The sequence below is a fragment of the Chiloscyllium plagiosum genome, chromosome 2, assembly GCF_004010195.1.
Source record: "Chiloscyllium plagiosum isolate BGI_BamShark_2017 chromosome 2, ASM401019v2, whole genome shotgun sequence".
Classification (NCBI taxonomy): Eukaryota; Metazoa; Chordata; class Chondrichthyes; order Orectolobiformes; family Hemiscylliidae; genus Chiloscyllium; species Chiloscyllium plagiosum.
The window spans coordinates 2,160,444-2,179,560 of record NC_057711.1 but is presented as its reverse complement, the minus strand read 5'-3'; the positions used below and the strand labels follow the sequence as shown (position 1 = coordinate 2,179,560).

General features: G+C 42.7%; 1 protein-coding gene across 2 annotated transcripts in view; it reads right to left on the bottom strand.

Moving 5' to 3' along the window:
• Positions 1 to 19,117, bottom strand: part of rictora (RPTOR independent companion of MTOR, complex 2 a) — a 242,633-nt gene that overhangs the window by 66,767 nt on the left and 156,749 nt on the right. The window contains exons 14-23 of one of the 2 annotated variants that reach the window (XM_043703086.1): positions 17,102 to 17,168; positions 14,327 to 14,407; positions 13,943 to 14,043; positions 12,084 to 12,249; positions 11,426 to 11,497; positions 5,565 to 5,666; positions 4,976 to 5,022; positions 3,857 to 3,992; positions 1,869 to 2,068; positions 198 to 324 (exon numbers count right to left, since the gene is read on the bottom strand). In XM_043703086.1, the coding sequence (XP_043559021.1) occupies positions 198 to 324; positions 1,869 to 2,068; positions 3,857 to 3,992; positions 4,976 to 5,022; positions 5,565 to 5,666; positions 11,426 to 11,497; positions 12,084 to 12,249; positions 13,943 to 14,043; positions 14,327 to 14,407; positions 17,102 to 17,168 (1,099 nt within the window). The remainder of the gene's footprint in view (positions 1 to 197; positions 325 to 1,868; positions 2,069 to 3,856; positions 3,993 to 4,975; positions 5,023 to 5,564; positions 5,667 to 11,425; positions 11,498 to 12,083; positions 12,250 to 13,942; positions 14,044 to 14,326; positions 14,408 to 17,101; positions 17,169 to 19,117) is intronic. The other variant, XM_043703095.1, reaches the window with a different exon arrangement.

Genomic DNA, 19,117 nt, shown 5'->3' with positions numbered 1-19,117 from the left:
AAGAGAAGATGATTCAAACTTTACTAATAACTTACATTATAAAAATGGAACCTACAATTTAATGCAGGCCAGTTGCCATCTAGCCAACATTCCCGCTACATCAGCATACATGCAAAATCTGAGACGTAGAATCACATAGACCAAGTGAAAGTGAATTTTAAGACTCTCGTTTTATTCAAAAACTCTAATCTACTTACATCGGAACCTGACGTAAGGATTTTGGACAAAATCACTCTGGATAATCCATCACGGCTATAGTCTAACGTGGAGACAGTTAGCTTTAACACATGGTCATAATTCTTCAGAGAACACAGGCTCAGTAAACTATGGAGAGAGAGAGATAGAGGGAAGATAATGTTACCTCCAAGCCCGTGTAACATTCAGCATATTGCACATATTTTAACAGGGTTAATTGTAAATTTAAGAATTTTCTGCCATGTAATTACATGTATTTTACTACAGTCCTACATAGTGGTTCTGGCACATTTCAATATAGTGGCTGCCTCTTTTGTTGCATTAACAAAACTGGTAAATTGTGTAAAAGAGTTGGACTTTTGTGGAATGTCATCAAGGTTCTGGACTGAGTAGATAAGGAGAACCCACTCCCACTGCTGAAAAGTTCAAAAACCAAAGTGCACAGATTTAAAATCACTGGCAAAAGAAACGATGATGAAATGAGAAAAAATATTTTTATGCAGCAAGTAGTTAGGAATAGAGTAGATTGGAATGCCTGAGAGATCAATGAAGCCCGATTCAATCAAAGGATTCAGGAGGGAACTGGATCATTATCCATCAAGAAAAATGTACAGGGCTACAGGGAAAAGTGGGGTGGTGCCACTAGATGAACTGATCCCTTGAAGGACCAGCAGACATGTCAGACCAAACAGCCTTGTGTGCTGAAATCATTCTATGATTTTAACAAATTAGAATGGTGATGGAAGAAGGAAGGAAGGTGGAGAAAAATATTTAAATCATAGAAATCGACCACACTCTCAAAACATAACAGTTGCTTATTGATCAACTACTGCAAGCAAGAGGCGCCCTTGCACAGACAAAGCTGACAGAACAGAATAGGATAGAAGATGGAAATGTGTTGCTGGAAAAGCGCAGCAGGTCAGGCAGCATCTAGGGAACAGGAGAATCGACGTTTCGGGCATTAGCCCTTCTTCAGGAATCCTGAATCCAGATTCCTGAAGAAGGGCTTATGCCCGAAACGTCGATTCTCATGTTCCCTAGATGCTGCCTGACCTGCTGTGCTTTTCCAGCAACACATTTCCATCTCTGATCTCCAGCATCTGCAGACCTCACTTTCTCCTCAAAGAATAGGATAGAATCCCAATTGAATCCCATTCAGCCCATCGAGTTTACACCGACCCTCTGAAGAGCATCCCATCCAGAGCCAGCTTAGCAACGTAACACTGCATTTGCCATGGCTAATCCACCTAGCTGCATACCTTTGGACTGTGGGACAAGGTCGGAGCACCCAGAGGAAACCAACACAGACATGGGGAGAATATGAAAACTCCACACAGAGTCACCCAAGGTTAAATTGACCCCAGGTAATTGGTACTGAGACATAAGTGCTTACCATTGAACCACCATGCCTCCACCTGTCAGCGGACACTCTCTAACAATCAATTCATCAATGGGATAAGAAGTGACCACTGGAAATTTCCAACCTGGTCAGTATTCAAAAGATGAAAGATAGTGCAACAAATAGTGTAACATTTTGTGTTCAACTATTTATAAATGGGTCCTCAGTCTAACATTTCAAATGTCACCCCCTTCTCAATCAGTTGCTTGTAATGAAAGAATTGTGCCTTAACCATTTATTTTTGGCCTCCAAATTCATTTTAGCCATGACTTACCACTGGAACATGCTGCATTTCTCCAAAACCTTGACCCCTTGTGGATGAGAGGATAGGGTACCAATAATTAGAAAGTAGTGCTGGCTAAGGGTGTTGAGCAAACCATTGTTCTGCAAGCTGCGCTCATGCTTCAGACCTGATGATGGGGACAGCCACAGTACTATATCTTTCACCAACTCCTCCAGGTACATCTGACCATCCTGTTACAATATGGAACAAATGGAAAAGGGAGATAAGTTCTCTGCCTGTTTAGAATTTGACCTTGAAGAAATCTGTACCATCAGGCAGAAGTGATACATTGATAACAGTCAACATATCTGTATGGAGGTGCCAGTATAAAAACTCCTCAAGGTGGAGGCAGAGTAGCAATGCAGCAGGTAGACTCCTGAGCCCAGAGGTCGTCTGTTCAATAGGTTTTCACTCTTTCGCTTTTTTCTTTTTCATCCTCTGACGTTGTGGGGAAGCTAGAGTGGTGTTGATGGCGTTGGTTGGCTGCAGTGCCCGGAGCAGAGATAGACCCAGTGGTAGACCCAGAACCTGGACTCAGGAACTCGGCGGGTCGTCAGCCACAGCGGTACTCAGCAGGTCACCTAATGTGGCATTGGCAGTGCCCAGAAGGAAACTCCTGGCTGCAGTAGGCCTGCAGCATGTACTCAAGATCTTTCGCTGCGACAGGGGAGGCAGGGCCAGGAGTGAGGACTTCTGGCTGCGGAACCTTGCAAAAGCCTTGTATGTGTGTTTGTAGACCCCTTCTTTGGAAGTTGGACTTTTTAAAAATCCTTTTGTAGTCTGGAAGCTAGGTGCGTGTGGACTAGCGTGGAAGGACTGTAACTTTGAACTTGTTGTTCCTTCATTTTTCTATTTTATTCTTATGATTTTGTATTTTTCTATTTTATTCCTATTAATTTGTATTAAAAATCTGGACCTAGGTATCTTTGTACCTAAGATTGTGCCATAAGTGGCAAGTTACAAACTTTTCACTGTATTCATGTGAGGACGTGACATTAAAGCTAATTCTAAAACTAGATATTTCTTCTTAGATGGGAAGGCTTTTTAAATCTCTCTCTCAATACTAAGATAACACAAGTAAACTATGGCCATTTTAAAGAGCTTATCCCTCTCACTCATCTCACTATTGTCATGTTTCTACATTTTGCTAATAAAAGAAAACTGTTCTTCTGCATTTTCCTCTTAACCCTATGTACTTGAAAAAAGAAATATAATGTACTAGCTTCCTCTGCGTCTGTACTTGTATTAAAAATCACAATCATAACACCAACTCGAACTTCAACACAGTCTTTCTCAGTCTTAAACGGAGGAACTCCTCTATTCACTTAATCTTCCTTTTTTCTACAAATTAGACTTTTAAAAACCAAATTCCTTAAGTGAAGTACGTCAAAACAATTCATCCTCTCTCTCACTCCCTCCAATTTGAACCATTCCTCTAGGTTTCCCAATAAGTGAACACAGTTCTATGCAGTAATTGTTTCGAGAGCACAATGCAATTGGATACCATACAGTTTGCAAACAGGCCCTTCGGCCCAACAAGTCCACACCAACCCTCCGAAGAGCAACCCACCCAGACCCATTCGCCTACCCTATATTTACCTCTGACTAATGCACCTAACACTGTGGGCAATTTAGTATGGTCAATTCACCTAGCCTGCATTTTTGGTTTGTGGGAGGAAACCCACACAGACACAGGGAGAACATGCAAACACCACACAGATAGTTGCCCAAGGCAGGAATCAAACCTGGGTACCTGGCGCCATGAGGTAGCAGTGCTAACCACTGAGCCACTGTGCCACCCACATTTGACATCTTGCCTAATAGTTCATATGCTCCAGCCCAGGTACATCTCCTGTGCACCCTTTCTTCTATGCTTACTTCCCACCTATAATGTGACCAGAACCAGAATTCGTAAGATTGGAATATTATAAACAAAAATTATTTGTTGTATGGTCAGAGTAAGAAGCTGGCGAGCTCACCTCATTAGAGTCTAGAAGGAACTCGGTGAATTGGCAGCCCACTACAGTCAGCTGCTTTCCCATTGCATGATCCAGCTCCATGTTTGCATACAGCTTACCACTGGGCTTGTAAAAATATAGCAATCGACGCACAAACCTAAATAAAGATAGACGCAATAAGCAACAAGAAACAAACAACTGGGCAGAGAAGGAGGGGGAGGGTTCAATGATTTTAAATTCAGCAGCAAGTTTACAATACTTAGTTGACTGAAGGAATTGTTATAGGTAAAAACGAAGACTGCAGATGCTGGAAACCAGAGTCTGGATGGGAGAGGTGCTGGAAAAGCACAGGTCAGGTAGCATCCAAGGAGCAGGAAAATCGACGTTTCGGGCAGAAGGGCTTTTGCCCGAAACGTCGATTTTCCTGCTCCTTGGATGCTGTCTGACCTGCTGTTCTTTTCCAGCACCAGTCTAATCCGGACTGAAGGAATTGTTATTAATAGTGAAAGCTTCAAACAGTAAGACACGTTTATAAAATGTCAAAGATAATGAGTACTTTTCAGCTGAAGGGGTGTTAAGGAATAGAATAAGTTCCCAGTGATAGAACTTGAAAAGTCAGGTATAAAAAAAATTAAGAGGCAATCATCTACATTTCTAAGTGAAAGGGTCAAAGGACAGTGAGAGAATATGTTTGGTTGAAGGCTATGGTAAAAATGTAGGCTGGTGGGACTGAGGAACATGGTGAGAAGGTGGGTAGATGTAAGGAAATGGTTGAGAGGTTGTGGAGTCTAGTGAAAGGGAGAAGTTGAAGATATGGTGACAGGCTGGCTTGATGAGAATGACAGGATGTAAGTGAGGTGGTGGGAAAGTGGGACTGTGGGATATGGAAAGAAAATAGGATAGTGAGACAGAGGGACATGATGGGAAAGTATGATTGAAAGTTGAGAGGGAGTGAAAGTGAAAATGAGAAATATGGTGGGGAGGAGGTTTGACAAATATCAATGTTCAGAGACAACTTAACTGGGGCCATGGCCCTGTTAAGAAACATTATATTACCCTGTTAAAAAATTCTTACATACTGTTTGTTGGTAGAACTGCCTATCTCTTCTAGTATGGAACACCAACACAATCCAAACTAACCTGTGTAACTGTTCATCTTTGTAGTTTCGCAGGTTTACATTTGGCCACTGTAACAGGACAGACATGGATAAGGTGTTAATCTCAAACAAAATCACGTGTATTTGGAATATATTGAGGTAGGTCACAGGGAAATATTTGCTTCTTTAATCATGGCCATCTCTGGAATCTGTCACTTCTCTTAAATAGCAAACGTGTGTTATGTGGGCCCATAACTATATTTAATTTTGATTCTTCTCTTCTCCCCTTTCTCAAACTATCTGCCTTTTTTTGTTGAGCAGTCTTTAACACAGCCCTTAACTGGTTGGTAGCTTAGTGTCATAATCTGAGCACACTTTGATTTTCTAACTTGGGTTATGACATGGATTGGATATAGAGCAAAACTCCTTTTACACTGTCCCCATCAAATACTCCCAGGACAGGTAGAGCATGAAATTAGGTACAGCATGGTCAAAAGAAAACAAAGAACTGTGGATGCTGGAACTCTCAAACTCAGACTAAGTTGCCTATTGACCCCTTTACAATATTTAATACCAAATTTAAAGATAGTAGACAAAATGCTCAAGTCCCAATTATTTCTTCAGACATCTACCTTAAGAATGGTGGAGATTAAGTTCCAATTCCACCTCAGGTTGTCCTTGTTATTCAGGACATCGCTATCTCGTAGATTCTGCATCATTGCCTCTTCTGTGTCCTAGAAAACAATTTACAAATGTAGAGAAAGAACATATGACAGGGAATATGGATACTAATCACCATATAAAGGGATAACAATGAAACAAAAAACTGCTTTAAATCTAAAATAAGAACAGTATATACTGGAGTAAGTTGGAAAGGAATGGTATTGCATGGGTTAATCTGACCCACTTATTGCACATAGGATATTTCTGGACAATTTTCTATATAGCCAGGTAGACGTTATTTGCTATCTGTACTGGAACAGCTTGGCAAGTGCTACAACAGGTGAGTCACCTTCTTGAACAACAGTTCTATTTGGAGTAGGTACACCCAAAGTGCTGTTATGGAGGGAGCTCCTGGAATTTGAGCCAGTAACAGCAAAGGGATGGTTAGATAGTTCCAAGTGAAAACATTTTATTGCTGTGGATTGTTGGTGTTTACCATATGCTAGCACTTCTCTGTTGCACAGGTAGGTTTGGAAGGTACTACTGAAGAAATCCTAGTATGTCTTTTTGGTCTACACTGTGCTGGAGACAACAAATGATTAATGCTCTGGATAGGGCTGTCAAGCTTTGAGGACTGGAGCTGCACTCATTTAGTAAGTGGTAAGCATTCCATCACACTTATACCTTGCAGATCATGATGGGCTTTAGAGTCAGGAGTGAGTTACTCACAGTGGGATTCTTGCCTCTGATCTGTTCTTATAGTATTTATATGACTAATCCAGTTCAGTTTCTGGTCAATGGTAATCCCCAGGATGATTACGCTGGCATAATGCCATTGAGGATCAAGGTGTAATCATTAGATTCTTTGTTAGAGATGGTCATTTCTTGATACTTGTGTAACTCTTGCAACTTATTAGCGTAAGCCTGGATATTGTCTAGGTTCTGCAGCACATAGAACAGTACAAGCCCTTTGGCCCTCGATGTTGTGCCGACCTTTTATCTTACTCTAAGATCAAATTAACCTACATACCCTTCATTTTACTATCATCCATGTGCCTATCCAAGAGTCACTTAAATGTCCCGAATGTATCCAACTCTACCACCACTGCTGGCAATGAATTCCACACACCCACCACTCTCTGTGTAAAGAACCTATCTCTGACATCTCCCCTAAACCTTCCTCCAATCATCTTAATATTACGCTCCCTTGTGACAACCATTTCTGCCCTGGGAAAAAGTCTCTGGATATCCACCCTATCTATGCCTCTCATCATCTTGTACACCTCTATCAAGTCACCTCCCATCCTTCTTCCCTCCAACAAGAAAATCCCTAATTCCCTCAACTTTCTTCATAAGACGTGCCCTCCAGTCTAGGCAGCATCCTGGTAAGTCTAAAGCTTCCACATCCTTCCTATAATGAAGCGACCAGAACTGAACACAATCTTCCAACTGTGGTCTAACCTGCAGCATAACCTCGTGGCTCTTAAACTCAATCTCCCTGCTAATGAAAGCATACACTTTCTTAACAACCCTATCAACTCCACTGCCAAACCTTAACCACCCGACACCTGGAGGAGGGACATCTAGTCTTCTGTCATGGGACCCTCCAAACACAAAGTATCAAGGTAGGTTTCACCTGTTTACTCATTTCCCCTCCCCCCACCTTATCCCAGATCAAATCTTCCAACTCAGCACCGCCCTCTTGAACTGTCCTATCTGTCCATCTACCTTCCCACCTATCTGCTCCACCCTCCTCGCCAACCTATCACCTTCACCCCCACCTTCATCTACCTATCACGTTCCCTGCTACCTTCCCCCAAGCCCCAGCCCCCTTAGGCCACTAGCCTCATTCCTGATGAAGAGCTCATGCTTGAAATGTCAATTCTCCAGCTCCTTGGTTGTTGCTTAACCAGCTGGGCTTTTCCAGCATCACACTCTTCCGACTTATCAACTTGGGTAGCAACTTTAAGGGATCTATGGACACGGACCCCAAGATCCCTCTGTTCCTCCACACTGCCAAGAATCCTGCCTTTAACCCTGTAATCCGCATTCAAATTCAACCTTCCAAAATGAATCATTTTACACTTTTCCAGGTTGAACTCCATCTGCCATTCTCAGCCTAGTTCTGGATCCTGTCAATGTCTCATTGCAACGTACAACAGCCATCCACACTATCCACAAACCTTTGCATCACAGGCAAACTTACTTACTCTTGCTTCCACTTCCTCATCCAAGTAATTTATAAAATTCACAAGGGCAGAGGTCCCAGAACAGATCCCTGCAGAACACCACTTGGTCACCGAGTTCCAGGCTGAAAACTTTCCACCTACTACCACCCTCTGTCTTCTATGGGCCAGCCAATTCTGTATCCCATGCCTCCTTACTTTCTGAACGAGCCTACCGTGGGGAACCTTATCAAACACTTTGCTAAAATCCATATACACCACATCACTGCCCTACCTTCATCCATGTATTTTGTCACATCAAAGAATTCAGTAAGGCTTGTGGGGCATGACCCCCTGCCCCTCACAAAGCCGTGCTGACTATCTCTAATCAAATTATGCTTTTCCAAATAATCAAATCTTGTCTCTCAGAATTCTCTCCAATAATTTGCCCATCATCGACATAAGACCGACTCGTCTAATTCCCAGGATTATTCCCATTCCCTTTCTTGAACAAGGGAATAACATTTGTCACCTTCCAATCATCTGGTACTACTCCAGTGGACAGCGAGGATGCAAAGATCATCGTCCAAGGCGCAGCAATCTCTTCCCTTGCTCACCGTAATAACCGTGGGGGTATCCCGTCTGGACCGGGGATTTATCTATCCTTATGTTTTTCAAAATTTCCAGCACGTCTTCCTCCTTGACATCAACCTGTTGCAGCTTATCAGTCTGTTCCACGCTGTCCTCACGAACGACAAGGTCCCTCTCACTAGTGAATACTGAAGCAAAGTATTCACTAAGGCCCCCCCTCCCCCAAGGCACAAGTTCCTTCCACTATCCCTGATCAGCCCTACCCTCACTGACCATCCTCTTGTTCCTCAAGTGTAGAACGCATTGGGGGTTTCCTTAATCCTACCCATCAAGGCTTTTTGATTCCCCCTTCTAGCTCTCCCAAGTCCATTCTTCAGTTCCTTTCTGGCTACCTTGTAACCCTCTAGAGTCCCGTCTGATCCTCGCCTCCTTAACCTTAAGTAAGCTTCCTTCTTCCTCTTGACTAGATGTTCCACATTTCTTGTCACGCCAAGGTTCTTTCACCCTACCATCCCTTCCTTGCCTCAGTGGGACAAACCTGTCCAGCACTATCAACAAGTGCTCCCTGAACAACCTCCACATTTCTATTATGCATTTCTGAGAGAATATCTGACCCCAATTTATGCTCCACAGTTCCTGCCTAATAGCATTGTAATTCCTCCTCCCCCAATTAAATACTTTCCCATACTGTCTGCTCCTATCCCATAGACATGAACAACTTTGGTATTGAGGGGCAGTTATACATTGCACGGAGGACTGCACAGTGGACATCCCACTTCTGACCTTACAATGGAGGGAAGGTTATTGGTAAAGCACTTGAAGATAGTTGGGCCTGGGACATTATCCTGAAGAACCCCATGGTCACTGGACTATAAGACACAGCAGAAGTAAGCTACTCAGCCCTTGACTCTGCTGCACCATTCAATGTGACCATGGTTGATCTGAGAATCTTCAACTATACTTTCCTGCCTCTTCCTCACAACTCTTGATCCCCTTACGATTAAAAATCTTTTGATCTCAGCAGCATTGGCAATTCTCTGTAGTAAACAATTCCGTAGAATTACTACCCTCAGAAGAAATCTCTCCTCCTCTGTTTTAAACAAACAACCCCTTATTCTGAGATGATGCCCTCTGGTCTTAGGCTCCCCACATCCACCCTGTGAAGTCCCTTAAGAATCTTAAATGTTTCAATAAGGTTGCCTTTTACTTTTTTAAACTCCAATGAATACAGACCAAACATACTCAGCCTCTCCTTCTAAGACAGTTCCTCTACACCCAGAATCAGCCTCGTGAAATTTCTCTGGACTGCCTCCAATGAGCAATGTCCTGGAGTTGAGGTGATTGACTTCAATAACCACAACCATTTTCTTTTGCAAACAACATGATTCTAATCAATGGAGAGTTTGCCACCTGATACTCATTGGCTTCAAGTTCGAGAGGATTCCTCGATTCCATTTAGTCAAATGCTGCCAAGATGTCAAGAGCTGTCACTCACACCTCATTCTTTTTTCCCTTGTGTTTTGGACTAAGGTTTTAATGAGGTTAAAAGCTTAATTGCCCTGCCAGAAGCCAAACTAAGCATCAGTGAGAAGCTTGTGATGATAGAATACCTTCAGTGTGTAAGCAGGCCATTCAGCCCATCGAATCCATACCGACCCTCCAAAGAACATCCCACCAGACCCACCCCCGACCCCTGTAGACCTAGCCTGCAGTCAATGGTCAATTTAGCATGGCTAATTGACCTAACTACCCTTCGAAGAAATCCCGCCTCATCCGTCTTAAACAAACAACCTCTTATTTCGAGATTACATCCTCTAGTCCTAGAGTCTTCCACAAGGAGAAAGTGAGGTCTGCAGATGCTGGAGATCAAAGTTGAAACTTTATTGCTGGAATAGCACAGCAGGTCAGGCAGCATCCAGCAGGTCAGGAGGGCGGTGCTGGGCTGGAGGGATTCGGCTGAGACAAGGTGGGGGGAGGGGGGGTGAAGAAACTGTTGAAGTCCAAGTTCATCCCCTGTGGTTGGAGGGTTCCCAGTCGGAAGATAAGACGCTCCTCCTCCGACCGTCGGGTTGTTGTGGTTTGGCGGTGGGTGAGTCCAATGGCCTGCATATCCTCGGTGGAGTGGGAGGGGGAGTTGAAATGCTGTGCCACAGGTTGGTTGGGTTGGTTCGTCCGGGTGGCCCAGAGGTGCTCTCTGAATCGCTCCGCAAGTAGGCGGCCTGTCTCCCCAATATAGAGGAGGCCACACCGGCTGCAGCGGATGCAGTAGATGATGTGGGTGGAGGTGCAGGTGAATCTGTGGCGGATATGGAAGTTTCCCTTGGGGCCTTGGAGAGAAGTGAGGGGGGAGGTGTGGGCGCACGTGTTGCACCTCCTGCGGTTGCAAGGGAAGGTGCCGGGAGTGGTGGTTGGGTCGGTGGGGGGTGTGGGTCTGACAAGGGAGTCGCGGAGGGAGTGGTCTCTACGGAAAGCTGATAGGGGAGGGGAGGGAAATATATCCTTGGTGCTGGGGTCTGTTTGGAGGTGGCGGAAGTGACGGTGCTGGGGTCTGTTTGGAGGTGGCGGAAGTGACGGTGCTGGGGTCTGTTTGGAAGTGGCGGAAGGGAAATGCAAGCCTCCCCCACATCTCCCTGTAAAGTCCCTTGAGAATCTTGAATGTTTTACTCTTTGAAACTCCAATGAGTACAGACCAAACCTACTCAGCCTCTCTTCGTAAAACTACACACAGGATCATCTTTGTGGAAGTTCTCTGGACTACCTCCAATGAGCATTTCCTGGAGCTTCAATAGCACAATGACAACTTCCAATTCTTTCTGATTATCAAGGGGAGAATTATTTGGCATTAATTGGCTTGGTCAGATTTGTCCTGGCTTTTGAGGTCAGGATGTACTTTGACAATTTTCCACATCGTCAGGTGACAGGTTTTCAGTTGTACTGTAACCACTTGATTTGGGATACAGCCAGTTGTGGAACACAAGTCTTCAGCACTACAAGCTGAACGTTGGAAGTACCCTGAAATTATATGGAAGTGATCTAACTTGGTAGCAGACTGGTATCTATGTTCTGTGAATCACCTTCTTGGTACTTTTGATTATGGCTGCAAAGACTTCAAGCCTCATCCTTTGTTGCCCCTCTGGTGTATCTGCCTGTTGTTGAGAAAGATGAATTCAGGATACATTCTGAAACACCTGGTCATACTCACTGAATCATTACATGGCAGCCAATTTCAGGTTATTGCCAGAGAAGACTATGGAACAGTGCTCTCAATTATGGTACAAGCCGACAACTATTGGGAAGGTGGTGTTTTAGGACCGACTCAGCAGTTTGCATATTTGCCTTTTTGGAGTACCAAGAGCAGATGTTGGTTGGTCCATTCAGTTTTATTCCAATTCCTCTTTGCAACAGTTTGATGAATGTGGAATTTTATCTTACAACCTGTACCATGCCCTCCCACCAATGGTCTGTTAGCAAGTGCCCTAGACACCTGACTATGGAATATGAATACTGACTGACTTTTATAGCAAACATTTGTACACAAGAAATATTAAATTATTAGAACAGTCCTTTGTCAAAATTGCTCACTTAGGCAATAGATGAAACTGTATTATGTCAAAATATGTACAAAGCTTAAGTTCAGTTACTACTCAAGATGATTAGAAACATGCACTGGTAACCTAATTTTTACATTTCCAATATCTCACCACATGCGGGCAATGTGATCTAGCATATTACCTTTAAAATAAAGATGTCTTTTTGGACACGCAAGTGGTGATCCCGCCTTTTATTAGTGGAGCCATTTTTGTGTGTGATGTGATCCAAGTACAGGCTGTAAGGTTTTGCACCTCGCTTCTTCATTTCATGAAAACGCTTCAGACGATTCACAGCTGCACTGGCCCGTCTGTTCACAAGTCAATAATAGAATTAAATCAGAGGAAAATAACCATAGTTTCGTTACTGACTTTGTGGTAAGCCCTGCCACTGGCCTTACACAATTGTAGTTAAACATACTAGAGAAAAAAATCATATGACCAAAATGGAATTTGACTTTAGTCATCATAAATCCTGGTCATTGTTCTCCTGAACTTTACTCCTACTCCAAAGCTCCAAACTCACAGGCAGATTGGCTCAGTGGTTAGCACTGCTGCCTTATAGCACCAGGGACCCGGGCTTGATTCTACCTTTCTGCGACTGTCTGTGTGGAGTTTGCACATTCTTGCTGCTTCTGTGAGAGCTTCCTCTGGGAACTCCAGTTTCCTCCCACAGTCCAAAAGATGTGCAGGTTAGGGAGATTGGTGGGATGGTCTTCAGAGGGTCGGTGTGGACTTGATGGGCAGAATGGCTTAATTCCACACTGTAGGGATTCTATGACATGCTGGTGTCAATGTTTTGCTAGAAGAATTCACAAAAATTGTCTTCCTTAAAATAATATTCCTTCCTGTTGGCCTCATTAACTTCCTGTTTTTCAGTGTCAATCCTGCTCGTGTGCAGTACAAACAGGTGAAAGGGAATATTCATTCCTATCTGCCATTGCTGGGAAGATCAAGAATCTAGCAGAGATAGATTTAAAAAGATTAGCAAAAAGTATCAAAAGCAAGTTGAGCTTCTTTTTAGAACTGTAAGAATAGAGGATCTGGAGTAGTGATTGATTCAATCATGATTTGCGAGAGTGTTGAATATACACATGGAAGCAAGAAAAGGACAGGGTGGACGAATTGGACTTGGTAAATTAATGCAGAGAGCCAGCAGGGACTCAACCAGCAAAATGGTCTCCTTCTGCACTGTAAGACATTATGATTCCATGGTATTATACTATCTGTGTAAGGTAGTGTCTAGGCCTGCACAGACAGTAAAAGGGAAGCATTCATTTCCACCTAATACAATGTATCCAGCTCCAAACTATAATGATATAACAATGGCCAGTGTTAGAATAAAAACCGTTACGGCCATGAAAGTACAGTATTTTTCTGATATTCTTATACACAACTGCTGTACAAATGACTCCCAGTGGACAATGAAAGCCTTTCGCATGCATGACAAGGTGTGCCACAGTTTGTGTTTACCTCTCTCCCCTGCTAAAGATGTTGCTTCTTGCTGGGGTATGGTTCACTCATGGTCCATTTAGCCATCTATCATCTGAAACAAGTCGCAAGTAACACTGCAGGCATCCCCACCAGATATCAACACTGACAACATCAGAGCAGATCCTTCTTAACTATGCGTGTTCTTTCAAACAGAGGCCACTGGATAGCAGTTACAAGTGGGAATGCTGGCTGAAAACTCTCTCCCTCAACCACCTCAATTCTGTCTCTCCACTTTAAGCATCCTCAAGCCAACAAGAAGGATCTCAATTTCATAAACCTTTGACTTATGTTTCAGTAGCAGTACATTTAATAAGTAACTCCCTTGAGAAAGCATGTACATGGTCTGCACCAGATAACAATGAATCATGCAGACTATAGCAGTATTACAACGTTTAACCATTATAGACAGTATCTATAATTGCACCAATGGATTTTTTTTGCATCAACTTCCTTGAATCATGAGATGCATACTGCACTGCCTGGTGTGGATGGGGAAAATATAATACTTACAATCGTTTTTCCTGAGAGATATCGAAGGAAGCTGCCATGTTCATGAGGGTTGGTAAACAGTGCAAGTGGTGGCTGTAGGCGTACGGCAGGATAGTATTTGCCTGTATTAAAATAAAAACAGATGTTTCTCCTGGCTACAATAACTTCTGGAAAGCACAACATCACATTCAGACCCCATAAAAACCAAGGTGCTTCTGTCATATTCTAAAGATTTTTATCTGTGTCTAGCAACCAGATGCTATTGCCCATTGTAATCAGGACTAGGGAGCTAAGTGCCTGACTAATTGCAGGACATTTTACAAGACCAGAAAGAGTGTGCCAAGCTGTTTATTAGAGACCAATGTTAGGAATACAGAGATAGAATCAACTCAATTTCACGCTTACCATGTGCAAGAGCTCGCCTAGCAGGATGGTGGCCCGCACAGAAACATTACCATTGCTGCTTGTTAGCACATCAACCAGACTCTAAGGAAAGAGACAGGATGAATTACAATGGTGAAAAATCAAAACAAAAACAAGAATGCGCAGTTACCTTACTGCAGCCCAAGCACCATGTTCACTTACAAAGCTCCAGCTTAATAGAAAAAAAAATCTCCCTCTGTACCAAAGTGCACCTAGTACTTGGGACACATTAATTGACTAATGTAATTTAACATCAACACAATATTGTTGGCTATCCAGTAGCATGGGGTGCGCTATTTGTTATTGCTAAGTTTCCTGCGTATTAACAGCAAACGAACAGCACAGATCAACAATTAGTTACAATTTAAACACCAAATCTAGTCATAATGCTTCAAATATACTACTTGTGCTTAAGGTGAGCTCAATCCAGATTTGTAACTGGTTTTCAGTCTGAACTCATTCACAATGTGTTTTTCTCTTTTCAAACTACCGAAACCCTTTGCAATTCACTCCAAAGTGCTCACAATGCTGAACAGAACACAATAAAATATTCTGCTTATAACTTATTTGGTGGCACTATACCTTCATCCAGATGGTTGCAGGTTCAAATATCACTCTAGGCATGAGCAGAAAAATCTAAGTGGTTGCTGCACAGCAACATAGACTGAGTGTTACACTGTCAGAGGTGAGATGTTCTAGAATGCAATATAAAACGGAGGACTGTCTAGTCTGTCAGCTGGACAGATCCTATTATTCTGAAAAGCAGGGGGGTTATCCTCAGTGCTCTGGGTCAATCTTTACCCCTAAATTAAAATCATGAAACAAATTACCTGATCATTGTTGCTGAAGAGAGAGTTTGGTTTATGCAACTGGCTGTTCTATTTTCTGCATTGCAAGTGACTACATTTCAAAAACATTTCATTGGGCATAAATACCCTATATAAATGCAAATACTTCTTCATCTATTGCGACACAAGGATTGCGATTTATCTATATAGTTACATAGTGCTTGTCACCAGACGAGCAATCCCAAACTTTAGGCTGATGCTCTGGGGAGAGGATTGAATCACACTATGACGGCAAGGAGGCTCAAAGATTAGCACTGCTGCCTCACAGTACCGGGGCCTGGGTTCGATTCCAACTTCAGGCGACTGTGTGGAGTTTGTACATTCTCCCATGTCAGCGTGGATTGCCTCCGGGTGCTCCAGCATCCTCCCACAGTTCAAATATGTGCAGATTAAGTGGATTAGCCATGCTAAATTGCCCATAGTATCCAGGGATGTGCAGGCTAGGTGGATTGGCCCTGGAATATGCAGGGTTACAGGGATAGGTCTGGGTGGGATTTTTTTCGGATTGTTGGTGTGGACTCAATGGACCAAATGGCCTGCTTCCATATTGAATGGATTCTATAATGATGACAGATACTGGAATTTGAATTCAATAAAATCTGGAAATAGAAGTCACCTTAATGGTGACAATGCAACCGGTGTCAATTGTTCTAAAAGTTGTCTTTTCATTAATATCCTTTATGGAAAGGTATCTGCCACTCTTACTTGGCCTAATCTACATATCACAACAGACCTACAGCAATATTATTGACTCTTAACTGCTTTCTGGGCAACTGGGATGGGCAATAAATTGTAGCCGAACTAACAACATCCACATTTCATAAGCAATTAAAATTAAATATTTAAAAAATTTTGTTTTGAGCCAGTAGCACATGGGTTTTGGTCTGTGAATCTGAAGGGGTTTAATGATTATGTTGTTTGTATATTTGTAGTCATGGTGATTTATTTCTTAAAGAAAGGTCTTAGATGGTTTATGGAAGCTAATGGGAATTTATTTTCCATTAGTAGAGTTTTTAATGAGTGAACAAAGTATCAGGTGGGCATTAGGCTTTCAGTTTAGAAGGTCAGAGGTTTAGCTTTCTTTTGGATTTCAGTTTGGCAGTTAGGCAAAGTATTACCTGAAGCAAACAGTTGCTCCTGAGAAAGGGAGATAATTAGAACTGTTAAAGCTGATTTTCAAAATTCCAAACCATAAGTGTTTAGTTAAAATCTTGAAAGGATTATTTGGTCCTGAGAAAATCTCAGTTTGTTGTACAAAGATTCAAGGAAGGGGCTATCAGATTCTCAAGAGGAGGAATTGAAGCCACAGTTAAATTTAGCAGTGAAGAAGGAATTCTCTTTGGTGTGAGTATTATAAAGAAGTGCTGTTGGGATTAATGAAATTCTAATTTACTGAGAGATTTGAAATCTTTGAACTTGGGTTTTAGGCAAATTTTTAAAAAAAATTCTTTTGTGCAATAAATTTATGTTTTGATTGTCAAAAATTACATGTTGTGCTGCATTCTTGTATTTTTATGAAAGACCACTTCAGTAAAACAAAAAGATCCATCAAGCCAGTTTTCAGCTTGGGATTTGATTTATCCTGTAATAACATCAGCTGAGATTGTAACATTACATATACATCACACAAATTCTCTTCTGTAACACACACTGTGATATATATTGTGCTGTATATAAATCACCAAAACCCTTCAAGAGTAGTTTTCAGCCTTTTAATCACTCCCAAGTTCCATTCTACTGTAAAGGAGTCATGTAGCTCAAATGATCATTCATTCTCATTATTCTCTGCAATTCTGAGAGATCTATAATAGTTACAATACGTCAATGGAAGGGACTTCGATGTACCAGGGATCTTGTAGTGTCAGATATCCATGTCAAAAATAAACATTTTTGCTAAGATAATTGTTACCTCCAGTAGTCCATTGTTGATGAATGCAGATAGCACAAGTGCCAAATAGTTATCCATCAAGTCAGGTCTGTAAAAGATGATTCATAAACACATCACTAAGTGAATTAAAATTACAAACAATCCTGATTTATAATTTGAGTGCTCCTGCCTCACCTCAAAACTTGACATCTCAAAAAAAAAAGGAGACATGCACTATACATCATCTCATAGGATGACTTATTGTCACTTTGCCCTGCATGCCCCACAGACACATTATACAAAATGTGAATCTACAGGATTATATATGCTGCTGAGCATTTGGTACACTTGCCTTTATTGGTCAGTGCATTGAATATAGGAGTTGGGATGTCATGTTGCAGCTATACAAGATATTGGTTAGGCCATTTTTGGAATACTGCATGCCATTCTGGTCTCCCTGTTATAGGAAGGATGCTGTGAAACTTGAAAGGTTTAGAAAAGATTTACAAGGATGTTACCAGGGTTGGAGGCTTGAACTATACGGAGAGGCTGAATAGGCTGAGGCTATTTTTCCTGGAGCATCAGAGGCTGAGGGGTGACCTTATAGAGGTTTATAAAATCATGAGGGGCATGGATAGGGTGAATAGACAAGGCATTTTCCCTGGGGTAGGAAGTCCAAAACTAGAGGGCATAGGTTGAGGATGAAATATTGTCCCCAATCTTCACTGATTGTGGCCTGTGGGTTAGAAAACTGAGGGTCCGGTTGCAGAGAACGGGGCTTAGTCTGAGATCACTAAGTTTAGCAATCAATCAGTCTTGATGGGATAATGGTGTTGAAGGCTGAACTGTAGTCAATGAGTAGGATTCTTATGTAGCTGTTCTTGGTGTCAAGATATTCTAGGTAGACGCGAGGGCAAGTGATATGGCACCTGACATGGATCTGTTAGTCCGATAGGCAAATTGGAGTGGGTCAACAGGAGTGGGGAGGCTGGAGTTGATTAATGCCATGACCAGCCTTTCAAAGCACTTTATGACCACCATGGTGGCAACTTTCAGGGATCTATGTACGTGGACACAGATCTCTCTGCTCATCAACACTAACAAGAATCTTATCATTAGCCCAGTACTCTCTATTCCTGTTGCTCCTTCCAAAGTGAATCACCTCTCAATTTTCCACATTAAACACCATTTGCCACCTCTCAGCCCAGCTCTGCAGCTTATCTATGTCTCTCTGTAACCTGCAACACCCTTCCGCACTGTCCACAACTCCACCGACTTTAGTGACATCCACAAATTTACTAACCCATCCTTCTATGCCCTCACTCAGGTCATTTATAAAAATGACAATCAACAGTGGCTCCAAAACAGATTGTTGTGATACACCATTAGTAACTGAACTCCAGGATGAACATTTCCCATCATTACCCACAGTCTGTCTTCTTACAACTCGCTAATTTCTGATCCAAACGGCAAAATCACCCTAAATCCAAGCCTCTGTATTTTGTGGAATAGCCTACCTTGGGGAGCCTTATCAAATGCTTTACTGAAATCCATTAATACCACATCAACTGCTTTACCCTCATCCACTTGTTGGGTCACCTCCTCAAAGAGCTCAATAAGGTTTGTGAGGCACGACCTAACCCTCACATCATTGCCGATGCCACATGCTCAGTGACTTCTGCCACCCCTACTGCCGTGTCTGCCACCACTTCTGACCCCACCAGCGCCACTCACCTGCATTCTGCTGACATGCCCCCCACAGACCCCACTGTCACTATCCCCACCCCCCAGAACGGAACACTACCCCTGCTCATGCCTCCACCCCCATTCCGCCCACTATCACACCCACTCCAGGTACTGGCTCCGACCCCACTCCCAGCTCCACACCCACACCAGATCCCAGCTCTGCCGAGTTTTCACCATCCCTCCAGACCTCCCACTCACTGAGGACGAACGATCAGTCCTCAGCAAAGGACTCACATTCATCCCCCTCCGTCCACGCATCAATGAATTTCATACACGCCGTGACATCGAACAATTCTTCCGTCGCCTCCGCCT